We start from the raw sequence: 18,838 nt of genomic DNA, 5'->3' as shown, positions 1-18,838 counted from the left end.
GTGGGAGCGGAAAATGGGAAGCCGCTCTCCTGTGACGGAAAAACAGAATGCATCATTTCCATTTGTATGGAATAGTGCAATGCCACAGTCAGAGCCACGTAGCTGAGACAGATCTTTGCACATACAATGAAAGCCTGCTACCTGATCAGTGATTATTCATAGACAATGCATGCACTCGACTCTTTGTCGCTGTTATGAGAAAAATGGCTTCCATAAAAGCCACCAGAAGCTATTCAATTCATATTCTAAGCAGATATCAATAAGAAGCTGGTCACTGGACTGTAAATTGTGTTGACCGGGCTGCACAGCAAAAATCTGCAGGAGTGACTGATAATAACAATTTACAAAATGTCCTATAATGCTTATTGCTAGTCACTGCTTAGCATCTGTGTTTTCCTGGACCATTTTTTTTTTCATAGTATAATGCTTTCCTTCTTACAAGTACTGAGTGAAAAATGAATAAAAGCTGGTCTGCATGCTCAAATAGCAAAGGAAATTGCATTGGATAAAAGCTGCGTCAGCTGTCTTGGACTGCCGGAGCAAGGGATGCAGTGGGGATGAAGCTAGTGACCATTGTAAAATTGCTGTGCTTGTGATCACTGGCTTGCAAAAAAAAAAAAAAAAAAAAAAAAAAGGGGGCCAGCAGCTACGGCACAACTCCGGTTTACTGGCAGACACTCTATAGATGGCAAGACCTGGGCCGCCACATGGAACAGTGAATTTGGTAGAGAAATACATTTTTTCCTAAATAATATGGTACTGTGGGAACCTGCTGACTCATTGCAGGGGTTGAACTCGTCTTCTAAATACAAAACGAATATTTACAATTTCTTCGAACAGCATTTTCAGGATCGAGGGAACTATATAACCAAAATTGTTATTCGGTTTTCATCCTCTAACATCACCTGCTCGCAACTTCTTCTCTATAAATAAATAAATATTTAGAAAATATGCTGCATTGGAACATAATCCATTAAGTGCAAAACAGTGTGTTCCCTGCGCTATCGTATTAGCTTTTGCAGTTTAGTTTCTTAGAAACATATTTCAAGTATCAAGTATGTCATAGTGGCAGCATTGCAGTTTTAGCATGTTTTCTTCATATTTCCTTAAAAGACTTATTTTCTCTATTACCTCAGTGTACTGGGACAAGCAGTGACTAAGTGCAAGCAACTTCACAGACTTTCAATTATGTATTATATCTTAAGGTGGACTTATTGCTGGGAATTTGCCCAGTCCTCGCTTGATTCTTCTCAATTCTCTCAGACATCACAAATATGGAGCATATGATGACAAGTTATCCATTATTGTAATTGAAGGGATGGAATTTACTGTCCACATCGAATTTGATCTCTTCATAGAAAAAAATAAATAAATCAACCACACACCCACTAGAGCATGGTTAATTGTGGGAGCCAATCGGTATCTGCATAGTATGCGTGATGATTTTAGGACAAGGCCGCTGCCAACAAGATAAATTTATCTTGAGTTTACATTTAAGTGTGTGGAAAAAAAAGAAAAAAAAAAAACATCTGCTGGAGCTACACAGGCATTTTGATCATGACAGATAACTCTTCACATACTGTAACTTTGTTTTTGTCTTCATAAAAATAACAGCCTGCTAAATTAAAAACTATGGATATAGACAAATGAGGTTTTTTTGTGTGGTCCTAACTGGCCTTAAATGCCATGGTTCTCCACATGGATCTCAGAGTAATGCCAGTGTAATTAGGCAACAGTGCAAACGGCCTTTCGCTTCTTATGGACATACAAGAGAATATTTCAAAAACTATATATTTCTCTTTATTAGGATAAATGCATTACAGTAAACATAACTATTGATATTAAAGATATTTTGTGTATGTTAAATGTCAGCAGGACTATTTGTCTTCGTGTGTGATAAGACGTTTAATAAATACTTAAATCTTATCCATTCTTTGATACGCCACAGTGGATATTGCAGAGCATGACACGTTTTATTAGCGAATATTCCACTCGCTTGACTAGATTGCACAGAAGGTTATACAGTGTGCAAGTCTGAGCCAGGTAGTCGAGGGCTGCTAATGTTAGTAGCTTTGATCTTAGCTTTACTCGAGCCATTTTCTAGTAGATTAATTGGGTACTGCAGGGTCGTTCCTAATGCGTCTAATGATCTTGAGAAACTTTTCAGGCTGGGTAGAACTGCTCGTTAATTACAACCAAACAACTTTAGACGGAGAAAAAGTGATATGGCGAGAATTGATTTTTGGGCGTAATTAGTTGTCTATACATTATTACATTCAGTACGGCAAAGATGAGCGCAGCGACTAATTAGTTGTTTTACGGCGCCATGAAGCGAAAGGGGGACAAAACCTTGCATATTCTCATTGGATGTTTCATCAGCTTTAAACCCAGCTGTCAAGTCTCAAAACACGTGGCCTCAATACTCTAATTTCCATAATAAAATAATGCTACCCACTGCCTGCTGTGACACCCATCGTCTCCCACACTCACTTTTTTGGGGAGATTGTCTGTCTGCTAAACACGAGGAGCCTGATATACCAATTTCCATTAGGGCTTTTTGAGAGCCTCTGCAGGATATTAGCAAGCATAAATAATCTCTATACTCCCCTTTCCTGTAGCAAGCTTTTAGCTATATAAAATATTGAAATGGCTGCTGCTAGGTTTTTCCTTTATTAGGAGGAACTGAACTTGTATCAAGTTGGTTTCCTCAGATTTTTATACTGCACGTCTCCCTGAGTACTCGCCTGAGTTTGATGATACCGTGTTCAAATGTGTCCCAGGCCGTGACCCATAAAGTTATGTGGCCCTGTCATGCACAAAATGCTAAAAATTATTAAAGTTCAGGGACCGTGTGGGAGCATTGGAAGCATTGTGACAGCTGATTTGTTTTTGTTTTTTGTGTAGTTTTTAAGGGGGTGGTGCTGGTGGTGAAGTAATACACATACAGTACACACGAGCAATATACATACACAGTATTGTGTTCTACTCTATAATCTGTGTATATTACACAAATTTGTGGAAATGCTGAATTTTTACAACTTGACAATCCACTCCAAAAATGTTCGGCTGATCAAAACTGACCTGCCTGCTTCTGAATGTATAGCACATGAAGGTTAATGAAGCAATTGAGTGTCTCACAGTTCCGCCTTCTGTCTTTTTTTCCTGCCTGGTACGAAGACTCACCTGGTTGCTGATACTTTCCTGGGGCCCCGCTGGCTCCGGCTTCTGGCCTTGGCCTTTCTCAGCTGCCCCTGCACAGACAAAACAAATAGACCAGACTGTGAATGGTGTAGTTTAATTTGCCGACAAGAGAAATGTAGCATTTTATTGCACTGTGGTACACAAACATATACTTTAATAAAGTTTAACACCTTAAGCATCATATAGCAATCCCAAGTGGGCGGTAAGAGGGTAAATATACAATGAATAAGCCTGAAACATAAAAACAGATGTCTTGAAGTATGTGTCGCTGAGAATGGAGGTGTCTCTAAAGAGAAGGCAGCGTGGGGTTGTTATATATTCTCTGCTACGTCCTCTTTATTTGTGAATGCTTAATGCACTCAAGAGGATCAAATGAGGGTTGACGGATTGTTAGGAAAAAGCTTAAAAATTGGAGGAAGAAGCTTCCTGAGGTGAGAGAAAGTGAGAGAAAATAAACGGCATCCATTTTAGCTTTGTGTTTGGCAAATAGCTCAAAGCATTGTCAAATAGTTTTCTCCCGCCTCCTTTGAATATTACTAATAATAAGAGGGAAAAAATGCTGATGGCAGATAAGATGACAAGAGCAGAAGAGCTTTTTTCTTTTCCCAGTGCTAAATAAATGGGGCACTGTTTTTTGAAGTAAATAAAAGCATTGCTCAAGGTAACAACCAGCAAATGGAATATGCAAAGTAAAAAACCTGAAGAGGGTGGGTGAGGGACAGACGGGAAAGGCAACAGGAGACTGACAAAGACAGATCGAGGGGGAGTTTTTAACATCAAGCATCGTTTAAAGTCTTTGAGCCCTGACTGGATGGAGGCAGATGAAATCAGCGAGTTACAGGCAAATGTAAGAGACAATGGCAGCGTGGAAAGAAAGATTTGATTGTGGGTAGGGGAGATCTTGAAATCTCTATTTTGCCCTCTCCGCCTTGCCCCTAGGTGCTCTTTACTCAGAACAGTACATCTGGCCGAGCCAAAGTGTAGTCTGTGAAGGAAGGAAAGGGGGAGACATGTGAGCGTAAATGAAGCTTTGTGCCTGGCTTCCTGCCTGCCTTGCTGCCTGCCCAGTCAGGCCTGGAGGGAAAGGCCCCCTCTCCGCCCTTCCTGGTTCATCTCTCCTTTTCATCTCCCTCTTTACCCATCCATTTTAGCACTATCCCTAAGGGGCATCCGACACTAACACTTTCTCTCTTGCTTTCATTCTCTTCCTCCCACTCCCTTCGCTTATGTTGTAAATGGAGGAATATCACAGCTAATCCGTCATGTTTATGAATGACACGAGGCCTAGGGAGAGTCGGGGCGCCTTGCCAGAAGTGGCGTACATCCCTGTTGCATGCCCTCTGCTTGGCTGATCCAATCTGCCCCAGCAGTGATGGCCATAAAAATGTCTACGGGGGATTGCGGGCTTGGAGGAACACTGGGCAGGGTCATTTAAAAGCACAACTCTAGCCATTTCTGACCTAGATCCAATTTAACCACCACTTTGAATCTAATACTATATAAACTCAAAAAAAAAAAAAAAAAATCCAACATATGCTGTATATATGTAAATAGATATGCATATCTGCTTAGTTTTCCCTTTGCATTACATAATCCGTCACCCACAAATTAAAACGTACTGACGGAGAATATGTGCGAATGTAAAGAAAGAAGTCCCACCATAAAATGAAACGTAGTATGTCAGCAGAGTTTTAGTTCGCTAGTTCTCCAATGTCACTGGCAATGAGGAATGGCTCGGATTGTTCATCTGTGAAGGTTTTTCTGCGGGAGAAAAGGCCTGATGATTAATAGATTGACATTACAATGGTTTCCTCATAATCTCAGGCATTAGGCAAGGGTTTTAATGACAAATAAGCAGCATTCAATTAATTATACAATCTCAAAAGAGGATTTATGGAAGAAACAATCAGTGCAGGCCAAAGGGGGAGAGGAAGCCATTTTTCAAAGAGACAGAGTGCCATGAACCTGGGGTTAAGAGCGCTTTGTGCACCTTCACCTCCCTCCTGCTATTTCTCGTTCGAGCGTTCATCATCACAAGAGTTTTAGGAAACACAGTGAATAGTATTTCACAATCCATTCATATTTTGCTACTTCAGTCAACAAGGGTAAAATGTAATTTTAGTGGAGACCAGATTCTGCCCCGGGGTTTTAGCAGCTTCGTCACAAAGATCGCATTTGTTCAGCATATAACAGAACTACCTTGTAAAGGTGCCAAGCTAGGAAGACTTCATGTTGGACTAGGCTGTGACTGTACTTCTCCTCCTCTAAAAAACACCCTATAATTTGTTTTTGTGAGCAGCTTTTTTCGAAGCTAGGTTTTCTTGTTATGTGACCTCTAGAGGCTATGATGACAGGAACCAAGGACAAAATCTTACTTATGTAGCATTTAGGACGACAAATGCTGCAGGAGAAGGTCGAGGTGACAGTATCCGACAGCATTGTTCACTGCAGATGGTTTTTATTTTAACCATGAAAACAAAGGTGCTCAAACCTAAATGAAAATGTAGTTTAAACCAAACCACAATCTTTATATATCCAAGTTGTTTTTGTATCTACATCTAGCCAGTCCATGACCATGACTTTAAATGCAATGAAGGTCCAATATTTCTGGGCACTTCTTTGGGAAACCTTCGTATGGGTCATATTACAGGGTAGGGACGACTGACCTGTATGGTCATTTAGTATGGAGGACTTGTTGATGGGGGCCTGTTCCCCCTAAAACTTTATCACAGCAAATTGCAATTAGCTGTTTAAGACAACTGCTGCACATTTTATTCATTAGTGAGCTCTATTCCGGCAGAATCAACTAATGAATGAAAGTGAAGCATATTTTCCTCAGCCTGGTACGTGCTTCTTCGCGTACTGATTTCATTTGCATGGAAATACCTTATTTTTTAGTGTAATTGTAATAACTATCGTACAGTTTTCTGAAAAGTCACAGTGTGGGCAAATCATGTAGTGCTCAATTCAAGCCAGTCTTTTCTAAGCATTCAAAAAAAATGCTTCCTTATTTTTTTCCACTTAAAATCACACAACTTCCACAGTTTATCTCTTAAACATACATATGTATATATTACACATATGCGCCCATATAAAGATTCATGCACACACACACACACACACACAATGAGAGGGGTCACTGGCAGAATCCAGAAGTTACCCACTTTATTGATTTTTATTAAAGAGATTGAACCACGCATTTATCTCCTCACTTGGGATAAATGGACTCTCCAGCACCCTGCTACATACATCAGGATTAGTTTGGAGCTGCACAGTCCTGCAGTCATGCCTCCCCACTTAACGTTTTCTCAATTCGGTTTGTCTGAGGCTTTTGAACATAAATAACTGTTGTCCCAGGCACATCGTTCTGCTCTTACATATGAGAGTCTTTGCAGTCTGGAAAATCACTAAAAAACCACATCAGTCCAGATACAAGCCATGATTTAAAACAATTTGAGGGGTGACTGGGAGTTCACTAGCCTGTGAACCTATAAAGAACAACTGAGGAAGGTGAATTTCAGAAAAGTCCCCTACGAGTGCTGAGCACTTTGTTTTCCATTATTGGATTACTTAAGCAATATCTACCCGACACAGGTGCCAGGAGGCTTATTTGGAAAATCTGGCTCAAATGAAGCTTTAGGGGAAAACCTAATCTTATTTAGACTGGACAACATATGTGCCAAACAGCATTGGGATGTATCAATGAGATAAATACAGGCTTTGGTTCCTCGGAGGGCATTTAAGGAATATGTAGACATTTCCATTTATCATTTCTTCTGTTTGCTCAGCAATGATGCACAAGTGCTTTACGACGCTGCTTATACGATATGTTGCCTTCTAGGTGAAATCTACTTACAACTGCCACTCAGGAAATTATACTTTATACCCATAATGTAAAAGGTTGTCATTTCCAGATGCATCTCAATATTTTACCCAAGGCAGAGCGTAGACATTTTAATGTGGAAACTAAGTAGCGGGTACAAATAAATCAACTTTTTTTTTCTAGAACTAATAAATGTAACAAATATCCTCATATGCTCGTTTGTTTCTCAATAAAAATATGTCATATGAGATCCAATTCAAGATTTCCAGTTCCATCATCACAAATTATATCATTATATCAAGTTTCACCTCTGCAAAATTTATAGACACAATGATGGATGGGGTGTTGAGTAAAGAAAGTCTGTCTGAGTCCAAGCTTGAGAAAGCTGCAGGTAGCTGATAAAGCAAAGGGTGGGCTCAGACCTAAAGCCTGTCAATCATGAGATGCAAGATTGTAAAAGTACAACTTTTTACCACCGCGTAAAGTGTACCTTGTAGGTAGAGCAAGGAAATCAACACCGATGTGAGTAAACGTGGTGAAACAGAGAGAGGGAACGGGGGAAAACGGAGCAGATGCCGTCACAGAATTGGCACAAAATGGAATTGCTGCCCCTGCCTTTGTTAATCAAGAGCTCTTACGTTTGGTTGAGTAATTTTGTTTGTGTGAAACAAAAGCGTAATTAACAGTTCCCTGTCCTATGCCAAAAGGGGGGGGGGGGGGGAGTAATACGTCCGTCGAACAGGATCCGGACGGAACATTTCGTTGAAGAGGATTCGGGTCGTCTCTGAACGCAGGTATTAACTGCGCTAGCAGATTTTTGGAGAAGAATAAACAATTTACACTGGACAATGTTTCTGCGCTGTCTTCCAAATTTATGCTGGGGGGGGGGATTACAATTTTGCAATAAAAACTAAATGTACACAAGGAAACTAAACACTGTTTCTGCTTAAAAGCCAGACTACGACACCAGTATGTCCCCAAATAAACAAATGTACATTACCCCTTCAAGTTTAAAGCAACTCCCTCAAGTTTCATCTTTATTTTAAATTGTGCACCTCTTTATTTACCTTTTCCAAGTTTATAAAACACTTGGACCCAATTTAGTCTAGCCCGCTTAATGGATTGACAGGCCATGAAAAAAGACACACCCAGATGATGTCCTTGTGAGAAGTGCCGTGTGATTAACACGATTGGCATCCTAACCCTACTAAATTCCCCTGAATCTTCTTTATCATTTCTTGTGGAGTTTTGACTGTAGAAAGAGCTTTAATCAGTGTCCCTCAACTTAACATTAGATGCTATGGTGTGGTGAGGGAAAAAAGGCTTCAGCTCAGACTGCTGAGAAAAAAATAGGCACTGCTGTCACACTCCACGGGTAATGTTTTGTCGCTTTTCCTTTTTCTTCCTCCCTCAAATCTTATCTGGGGAGGGTTAGCAGGAATCAGATTGATTGGCAAATTAATCTTTAGGGCAGAAGGGGCAAAAAAGGGTGCAACATCTAAGAGTGTCACACTTGAAGACATCTGCCCCAAATTCCCACACTTCCATAATCCTGCATCTTTGGCTGAGGAGGGATTCGCTAACAACAATACGTCTTGACACACGCTTTTCTCCACCATGCTGCCACAGCTAGTGACCTGTGACAGCTTCTTTGAGGAGATTGTATCCACTCAAATACGTCCAACAAATATATCTTATTATGGCCTCCAGGGATTTTCCCTGAAGAATAACCTCAACCGCAGGGTTAGAAGTGTTGTTCCGCTTGGGAAGAAAAGGGTCGGAAGAAATCCAATCCTTGGGCAACAGCCACGGCACTAAAGCCAGAATGGGACTGGAAAGCTTTATGTTTTTCATGGCTTCACTTGGAAAGTCCAGAGCAACAAATGTTTCTGAAATTCTTCTCAAATTGTTTTGTATCCATTGAGTAATTGTGAAGCCAAATGCAATTTCAGTGACATAAAACAGCATCTTGAAGCTGTGTTTATCAATGAGATTTCAGAATCGCGTTATGTTGATCAATGGTATTTTTATAACATCTCTACAGCCCCACCTAATTTTACTCTACTTAAACATGTAAAGCTGTTACCATAAGCACACGACGTATTAGTACTTGGCAGCACTCACCACACTGCAGCATCTTAAAACTCTGCATCGTTCGCCAAACACGAGATTTTAAAGAGAAAGGCACGTTTTTGTTGTATGCAGAAGAAGCGAGCTTTTAATTTGTACATCAGGAGCCAATATTACAAAGTTGTCTGTGTTGGAGCATGTCAAACTCAAGCGGACATCCTGTTTTACTGTTTGGTTCCCTGATGGTGCTAATGAATTCCACTCCCTAGATCTAACTGCATTAGCTCTGTAGTGCACTCCACACATCAGACTGCTCTGCACACAGGTGCCTCGGTGTAGCACCACATGAGCTAAAATTTACACAGTGACTGATCACAATTGAATGGTGCCTTTATCTGCTGAGACCCAATTAGGTTTATTTAATGAGAGCCTAAACAAGAAGTGTATTAGTTGAGTTTGTCACTCAAGTCATTACTTCCCCGCCGATGAGAAGTTTGCGTATCTAGCAGAGAGTCTGACTGTGTGTATAAGGGTAATGTAGCATCTGCAGTATAATGATGAATTGTGTGCTGCACCTACGCAACATTTCAAAAAGTGAAAGAGCCACTGTTCCACCACAACAAATGTGATTTCATCTGTGCTTGTATTTTGCATGATGATCAATAGGTATAATCTGCTAATGGGCTGAGTTTATGTCCAGTGGCCTTATGTCATCAGTACAAATCTGCTCACTGAGGGACTTTTTGAGCCAATGTCCTTTTTTATTTTTTTTTATACTCCTCCCATACTTGGCACTGCACACTCATAAGGCCTGATAGCCTGGCAGTGGCTAATGTGTGCAAATTGTCATTGGGAGTCTTTTTATATCAAGCACCAGCACTCAGCACTTCTCTAGAAGGTGACTTCAGCATTTCGCTCGCTTCCATCTCATTTAGTGTGTAGATCCATTGTTGAATATACAGTATGGGTCTGTAAAGCAGAAAATGCCCTTGTCTTAGACTGTCCTTGAGATTGCGGTTCTCAGCGAGGTAGAATAAGAAAGTGGGGGAAATCAGTAAAACCTTTTTTCTTTCAATTTCACCTTCCAGCTTTGACTTTCATACTCAGTATTGTACAGGCTAGATTGGCATGTTCAAGTCACACAGTATATTAATCTCAAACAAATGTACTGTGAGCACATCAAACTCCCAGGTTTCAATTCAAACGCAGCCCAGTGTTCCTATAGTAACAAGCTCCGTGGTGATAATTTACTTAATGAAGTTGAAAAGCTGGCGACTGACTGTTAGCAAAACTGCAAGCAGAGGGAAAAAAAACACAAAAAACACTAGCTGCCCGAGCCTTGGTTGATTAAGTATTTCATTCTTACTTTCAACAGTTTGTCAATAACTGAAGCTTTCTAAAAATGTACAACGATCGTACTGTAGCTCAAATAGTGTAGCGTTTCATCAGATATCACTTAGCCCTCTTGGCCTTGTAAGGCAATGCTACAGCAGCTTAGTTGACACGAGTTGTTAATCACAAACACAAGCTAGTAAATGTGTTCAATCCCCCTCCCTTTATTTATTATTACAATACTAATTCACTTTGTGAAATAAATGAGGGCATAGCTGAGAGCTCCACATATCAGACTACTTTGTTTCCTTTTGCAGGAAAGTTTTAAATACCTCGTGGCTGATCTCATGATTTTTTTGGCCATTCTAGCTGAGCACCAGTGCACGAAGAAGGTGTAAATTACATTTCTGGACAAGGCAGGAATAGATTTAAATGCACGGAAACGTTTGTAGGAGTTTATTAATTTTAAATGTGCTGCCTGGAGTCACATCAGTTTCCTGCACCAGCATCACAGGTTAGAAAAGGTAACACACTTATTGGAAGGAGAAGACGAGGCTTGGCGAACCTCACCCGGCCTGATTTTAACGTTTTTCTTACCACAATCAAACTGTACTTTATGTAAACATAGACGTAAATACTATGGTTTAACTGCCATGCTCCTGAAACGCTACAATGCTGACCTAGGTTACCCCAATTACAATTTCAAATGGAATCTGTCACACGCCCTCGTTTGTCCCAGGAGCTGAATAACCAGGGGCCCCACATAGTGCAGCGTGAGAACAATTCTGACTTCTAAAGGACAGCTAAATTATGATCTCTTGAGCACTTTGTTTTAGAATACACTGCAATTTCACAGAACTTGCAATTTGACAGGAGTTGCTTTTTAGTTCGGATGGATTGTCACATCCAATTACTATATTCAACACGCATCCATGCTCCTAGGCTTGCTTCTGGCTATTGTGTTTGATCAGGTATATTTTAGACTCACTGTAGAATCGACTAATTGTCTGTTCGACCTTGAACAGGCTGAAGGGAGCTTGGACAGGAGCTACCTCGTACGATTAATCCATTTTCTCCGGCTCCCTGTCTTTCTCCATTTGAATGAGCAGCTTTGGCAGTGCAGTTTCTCACCTAAGACTGCGCCTCAATTCCTTGATGGCTGTTAACGTGGTGCTTTAATAAATGATGAGTTATTACAACTTTTTTTATTTTGGTCCCCTCTTACTTTTACTGTTAATTATGCATGTCTTCAAATGGTGTTTTGTCTGCAAAAGGTGCTTTGTCACACAAATTCAATAGGTGGGACATATTTGAGCATGTAACCGCTGACTGTAAATGCTAAAATCACAAACACTTATCTTCATATGAATGATTAAAAGAGCAGCAGTATATAGTTCCATATGCCTTCAAAATGTTAACAAAGTAAACTTGAGTAAAGCCCGGGCATCTCTCATTACTTTAATGGCCAATAAAAGGCATACAGATAATATAGAAAATATATTGTAAACCAAGTCAAGGGCTTGCAGTGATCAACTATGAAAGGATTCATGGACCAATATGTCTTGTATAACTGCTGCCAAGAAAATGACCAGTGTCCAAGGTATGCAAAGGACTGGAATATGATAAAGTAACTCGCCTAAACGTAAGAGAACTCTGCTCCGAGAGTGATTTTTTAAAACGCGCAAAAAGCAGTGGACTTTTACTTTCACTGTCAAAACAAGTCAGTTCAGGCAGGGACACAGAGTTGCATTGCAAAGTTTTGCAGTTCAGTCTGAAGTCACTCATTGGTAATACAGTCTATTTCTGAGAAGATTTATCCATTGAGGTGGTTTCTCATGCCAGATACCCAAAAGCATTATTGGAAGGCGGCCACGATTGTCGTTTGGCTGTGTGCACGCTACGGCATCTCAAAGCTGTTTCCAGACTGATGTCTCCTCATGAAAATTTAATGAAGAAAGTGCTTCCAAATAAGGTGCCGTTTACGAGAGCAACGGAAAACACTAATTAGCCGTATCACAGCGGGGAAGGGAAAAATTAAAGGTGCACATAAACCTCATTGGCATTCAGAATAAGCAGGTCTTGTTTTGCTGATTAACACTTAACATTGTGGCGAGGCAGACATTTTACATATGGGGACTTGTTGTATGTATGTATGTTGTATGGAATATGTCACTCAGGCCTTCGCACTATGGCTGCACGCTGAAAAAGTGGCCTGCTCAGAGCACGAGCTTTCAGGCCAACGTGCTCTAGGCTCTGATTGTTTGCGTTGTGCTCAAAGAACATGTGTGGAGCGAAGATTGGTGTGGAGTTATCGTCTCTCACATCTCATGCAGCAGCAAGGCGTCACCCGCATTTGTTCAGTCGAGGCACAGGCGTGAACAAGATAGCTTTTACAACAGAGTGAAGCCACCTGCCACCATCAAACAACATCAAAACCCCACCTCTCCTCAGTGCGTGTAGCCAATGTAGCTACCATTTGTTCATTTCCAACGTAAAGCAAGAGCTTGGGATTTTGGAAGATATGCTTATCTACTCAGACTGGGAGGAGATCCATAGATACTGATGTTGTATCTGTTTTTTTTAATACAAATCTGGCACAAAGAGACGGTTTTCTTAGCTTCAAGTATGAAGACTGGAAGTACACAACCCCCCTGAAAAACTACAAACGGACATTTACACTTCTGTTTGCTGTACAACTTAAAACTGGGCGGCACGGTGGTGGAGTGGTTAACACTTTTGACTGACGGGTACAAGCTCCCCAGTTTGAATTCCGCTGCTGGCTGCAGCCTTTCTGTGTGGAGTTTGCGTGTTCTCCCCACAGAAAGGCTGCAGCCAGTAGCGGAATTCAAACTGGGGAATGGGTTTTTATTTTTTTTTGACGGTACTCCTTTTCTTCCTGCAGTTCAAATATCATGGCCGGTTAATTGGTGACTCTAAATTGTCCGTAATTTGTGGCCCTGTGATGGATTTGCACCCTGTCCAGGTTGTACCTTACCCGTCCCTCAGTGACAACGAGCCTAAAACAGGCTTAAGCAGTTTGGATAATAGATTGATGGATGTGCAAAATGTAAATAATAGGCAGTGGTGCGAAGACATTGCTGCAGTTTCCAAGTTGTTAATGCTAAACTAAGCAAACCACCTGCTGGCTGTAGAGCTTCGTAATAAATGGACGGATGGTGATTTTGTCACCCAAATAAACACCTACATAATAAAATGTCCGTTTAATTACTTGGAGATGTTCAAATCGTTCATTGTAGTCTTTTTTTGTCCATTTACTGTACACGTCTATGTCCTTGTCAAAGCAAAGGGAAAACAATGGTTTTACCAGTGCAACAAAAACACCCGTTATGCTGCTATTAATCTCCACTCGGGCCAAAACTCTCAGATGAACTTCTGTTTGATGATATAATATTCACGGAATCTCCCTCCTCACTAGCACAGGGTTTGAGTAGGACCGCTAAACTGGACTCTGTTTTCTACAGTGTCTCCTATCTATTTCCAGAGGACCAGCTGCCCCCTGGTTTCCCCACCATAGACATGGGCCCCCAGTTGAAAGTGGTGGAGAAAACACGTACTGCCACCATGCTCTGTGCCGCCAGTGGTAACCCAGACCCAGACATCTCCTGGTTCAAAGACTTCCTCCCCGTCAACACAACCAACAACAATGGACGCATTAAACAGCTGAGATCAGGTAGGTTTCCTCTGCTGAAAACTTAATTGCAAAACAGGGAGTCTTCTTTCTTGTTTTCCTCTATCTGATCTGCTCCCGCTGATGTCTCCTCTGTTCCTTCATCTTCTTCTTCCTCCCATAATTTAACTTCTCATTTGGCTTTTATTTTTGTAGGTAATGGCATTGTTTCTACTATTCCCTGTCGTCTACTCCGTGTGTACCCCGGTGTGTGTTGTCTGCGTGTCTCCCTTTGTTTTCCAGTGTTGTCATGGGCTGTTGGGATTGTTCCCCCTCTCTGTTTGCTGGCTTCTGCCCTAACCTCTGCCTTCATTGCTCACTGCTGTGACTTTTTACAATGGGTTATTTTGCTGTTTTGTGTTGGATTTCCTTTCCACTGCATTGGTGCAGTATTTTTGGATCCATTCTCTTCATTACTTATGTGGGGGGGGGTTGTTTTTGTTTTTAAACAATTAATGTTCAACATTCGGCTTCATTCAGAATCTGTGAGGGAGTGCACATGCTTTTAAATTACGGGAAGATGCAGAAAAGCAAGTTAATATTTTTTTTGCATTTGTTGAGATTTTAATTTGAACAAAAATTGAACATAATTTCGGTGAAGAAAATTATTCTGGACACTAATTAGCCACAGTAGTGTGTAAACATTCATAAAGTTTTCCCCCTACCCCTTGATTCTTTGAATTTACAGCCCCTGCTTTAATGTGTAAATGCTATCTTTGTTTTTATTTGCCTGTGACATATCCTAATATACCCATTCGTTGTACTGGTAAAATTTTATGTAAATCATAGTTTGCGGCAATTAACGGCAGCCCATTAGCAAAACTAATTGTAAATTTTAAGTCTTGTATGTTTGACCACCTGTCTTCACAGATTTCACAGCTGTCCTTTGTTAAATCGTCTTGTTAACCTTACTTCCATGCTGGCTTGTTTTTTTTTTAACAGAATTGTGTAGACTTAACACTTATTTCTAATGTGCGATTTGATTCACGTAGATTTGATAAAGCATTTTAACAAAAACTTTGTTAACTAAACTTACATAAAGAATATAATCCTATTCTTATGCTGTCTCTCTTCTCTCTATATTTTTAAATCTACAGAATCCTTTGGTAAGTGCTTAGCTCTAAAGCACACATCACTCCCCACTAATTTCCATGTTTCCAACAATTATTAAAATGCATGGCATGCATTTTACTAACAGTTAGTTTAGCTTCAAGGCTACTGTTAGAGACACGCACACTCTTCCCTCACCCCACGGTGTTCAACTGTCTTACCACTGCCAGATAGCATACATCACCTTTATCCAAAGCTGATTACCACAGAACATTAGCTTAGCATTATCAGATACTGATCTGGGTAATAATCGCACAGGTCCTCACATGTTTGTTACTCACTCACTCACCCACCACTCACTCACCTACCTAATCTTTTTAACACCAGCACATTTTTCAGTGAGGTGACCAGCTCAGGTCAAGCAAAGGGATCTTAAGGTTTTTGTAAATATTTCTGCTCTCACATACAAAGTCCTCAAAGTCTTTCCCTTCAGTAGATGGTCTTCAGAAGCCATTGCCACTTCCAAAATGGCACCTCCCCGTGGTACACCAATGTACAAGTTCTTCTCTCTGACCTATGACTTTTCTATGATGAATCCTGTCTTTCTTTGCCAGTAGAGTACAGAAAAAATAAAGTTCTTATTCTCTTTCTCTCTCCTTTCTCTTTCCTCTAGTACCTTTATTTACGTACCCTGTTAAATCTAATTTGATTCTTCTTCCAAAGCCCCCAGCCTCTATCTACTCGTACTAATGCTTCTTCTTTCTAATCTTATTTGCATTCATATTATCCACCCAGGTGGTACACCAATAAGAGGTAAGAGTGCTGAACTGATGTTCACAGAATGAAAATAATACAAATTCATTCTTGCTGTCAAGCCATCCATTCACTTGAGTCACCTCCATTTTTGTCCTGTTTACCAAGATCAAATCCCATTACTTTCATACGGACCTTCCTTCTTATTTGTCCTGTTTCGTTGACTAAATTTGTATTCCATTTTTTTGTCTATGCTTTATTTACTCCTTTGTATTCTGGTTTCTAGAGCCTGTTTAGCTCAGTTGTGATATGCTTGCCTTGGCTCAAATAAGCATATCCAATGACAATTATTTTTTTAAACTATATTTTTTCCGTTCATTTTTGTTTTCTTTTTGGCCATAGCGAATCATGTGTCCCTCTTTTTGTCCAACTCAAACAACCAAGCATTTTTCCCCCTTAGCTGTTCTTGTTCAGCACTAAAAATATGCACAGATGCTGTGGAATCACGCAGGCATGCTGAAGACAACATTGCCTCTCCTCTGCTTTTTTCTCCCAAAGAATTCTTTCTATCTTTGCCAACTATTTTTTTCCATTTCTTCTATTTGCTTTCCTCTCCTGTACCTCTACAAAAAAGCCCCAACAACCACTTTTTTGATAAAGTTTCTACGGTGCTTTTTTTTCTCTTTCACCTATTTTTCTTACTTTTCTTGGGTTTGGAGACTATTTTACTTTTTGACTTTTTTTTCTTCAGGGTTTGGGGAAGGCAAACAGTAGAGTCTGGCGAGGACCCGATTGGCTCATTTTTGCCGTGTGATATGGAGCTGGAGAGTTGTTGATGCATAAAGCCCTTTTTCCCTGGGTCATGTGACACCACACTGCTGATCCCATTGGTGGATTTTTATGGGTGTCTTTTGTAGCTTTCACAAGCTAAAGCAGTGGTTGGTTGCCTTCTTGTCGGCTCAGGCCGATATTTTGAATTTTGTCTTCTAATACAATTGCATTTTATTTTTCAGCTAAGGGTTGTCAGAAGGTTGTAAGTTGTGCCGACATACATTTCTTGCTAAGATTTGCATGTCAAAACTTTTGTTACAGAGAGTAATATGTTGGTTTTGCATTACATGATACTCGAATTAAAATTTTTCCACACATGTGAGCAGCATTTTTCAATTTTTTTGTATGCGCTGCACTTTTTTTAAAAACTAACTTCACCTAGATGAAGTCCCAAATTATTCTGTTGTTGAATATTACACTTGATCTGTGATTGAATATGCTAAAATTCATACCTAAATTTCTTTCTTTCAATTGTCCTCCCTTGTTATGCTGCTTTCTTATATTGTAAACCTCTTTTGTTTGATCCATGTTTCCCCGAAGCAGTATCACTCATCCCCATATTGACCGGTCCAGTGACATGTTGTATATTGAAGGGCTTGCCCCTATTTTTCAAAGTGAAATTACGACATCTTTTTGACATTGGCCCTAGGATGAGTGTCCTTTTAGACCCTGTAGTCCTAGAAGCAATCAGCCTTTTTCTGTAAATTAATCATCAAAGGTAAATGTGTAACAGACAGGACACGAGTTAGGTGTTATCGTTCTTTTCTTGTATTTGGTTGACTGTGTGTTATTTTCTATTCTCTTGTTGTTACTTTAGACCTGTTACGCTGAACAGTATATGTGTATTGCGATGTCTTGCACGATTACCATTTGCAGCTATTTAGCCCTCACATATAGTCAAACGACCTCCATTTACTTCAGCCAGTGGATCAGGATGTGATAATGATGGGGGATAAATTTAAGAAAAAATACATACTGTAGTATCAGATACAAATTTGTAGAGTTTCATTAATGCATTTGATTAGAAATTGTTTTATTGCTCAAACTGTCCAACTACTGAGGCTTGAAAGGACAAAGAAAACTAGAAAACGAAGAGGGCTGATGTTGATCTTCATGAGATCAAACAACTTCTTTTCATTTTTGCTTGTGACCTTAATGCGGGCATCATTTTAACTCAACGTACTCTACTACCCCGTTTGCTATTCCCAACCAGGAGCCCTCCAGATCGAACAGAGCGAAGAGTCTGACCAGGGGAAGTATGAATGTGTGGCGACCAACAACGATGGGACCCGCTACTCTGCACCAGCAAATCTATATGTCAGAGGTAAACACACAGCGCAGTGTTCACCACACTGCTTTGTTGCTACCAAACATCACATTAATGTTCTCTTTAAAATTCATGAGGAAACTTTAAATCAGGCATTCAGGTCTGTAGGGTCCTAAGCCTATGAGGCCATTGTAAGTATGCTTTGTTTACGATTGGTTTGCTTCTTTTTTTCTTTTTGCACTTTATATACCTGCACTGAATTGAACCTTAAATATCTACTCTTATGTGTTTCTGGTCCTCTATGGATGATCCTAAGCTTAACACCAATGACTAGACTGCTTGCTGTGTTTATCTACTAATTGCCTTTCAAACCTGACTGTTGGAGGCGGCTAAGGGTGGATGGCCTTCCTCCATCATTCCCAAGTCTTTCCCCAGAAGTGAACGGATCCTTTTCTGACCTTTTCTTCCTCCCCACCCCCTTTCCTATCGAGCAACACTGGAAGGACAAGTGTAATCTTACTGCCTTTGTTTACCAGCAATAGATGTTTAGTTAAAAAGTTGTGTAAAGCGTGTATTTCATTGTCCTACTTCACACATAAAATTTATAAAAATAATTCTTGACAGTTATGGATACTAGATGATTTTAGCACAGAAATGGCTACTTCTATCGTTTTAGAGACCTTTCACGGTCACTCTCGAAATTCATAAGATTCTGTGCATTTTTGCAGCTGCTTGTTCTCACTTTACCTTGGATACAAAGTCAGATCTTTACTTAAATCCTCCCTAAATGTGTATATACTTATTTGGCTTTTTGTAGTTCTCA

The 18,838-nt window shown here is 40.2% G+C and overlaps 1 protein-coding gene across 35 annotated transcripts in view; it reads left to right on the top strand.

The window, feature by feature from the left end:
• Window positions 1-18,838, top strand: part of LOC137137115 (receptor-type tyrosine-protein phosphatase delta-like) — a 337,728-nt gene that overhangs the window by 276,238 nt on the left and 42,652 nt on the right. For 14 of the 35 annotated variants that reach the window (XM_067523019.1, XM_067523010.1, XM_067523008.1 and 11 more), the window contains 2 exons: window positions 13,929-14,117; window positions 17,962-18,072. In XM_067523019.1, coding sequence (XP_067379120.1) covers window positions 13,929-14,117; window positions 17,962-18,072 — 300 coding nt within the window. The other 21 variants (XM_067523007.1, XM_067522998.1, XM_067523005.1 and 18 more) reach the window with 4 other exon arrangements.

This window comes from Channa argus, chromosome 12 (assembly GCF_033026475.1).
Source record: "Channa argus isolate prfri chromosome 12, Channa argus male v1.0, whole genome shotgun sequence".
NCBI lineage: Eukaryota > Metazoa > Chordata > Actinopteri > Anabantiformes > Channidae > Channa > Channa argus.
Note: the sequence above shows the minus strand (reverse complement) of the source record. Positions and strands in the feature narration are given on the sequence as shown.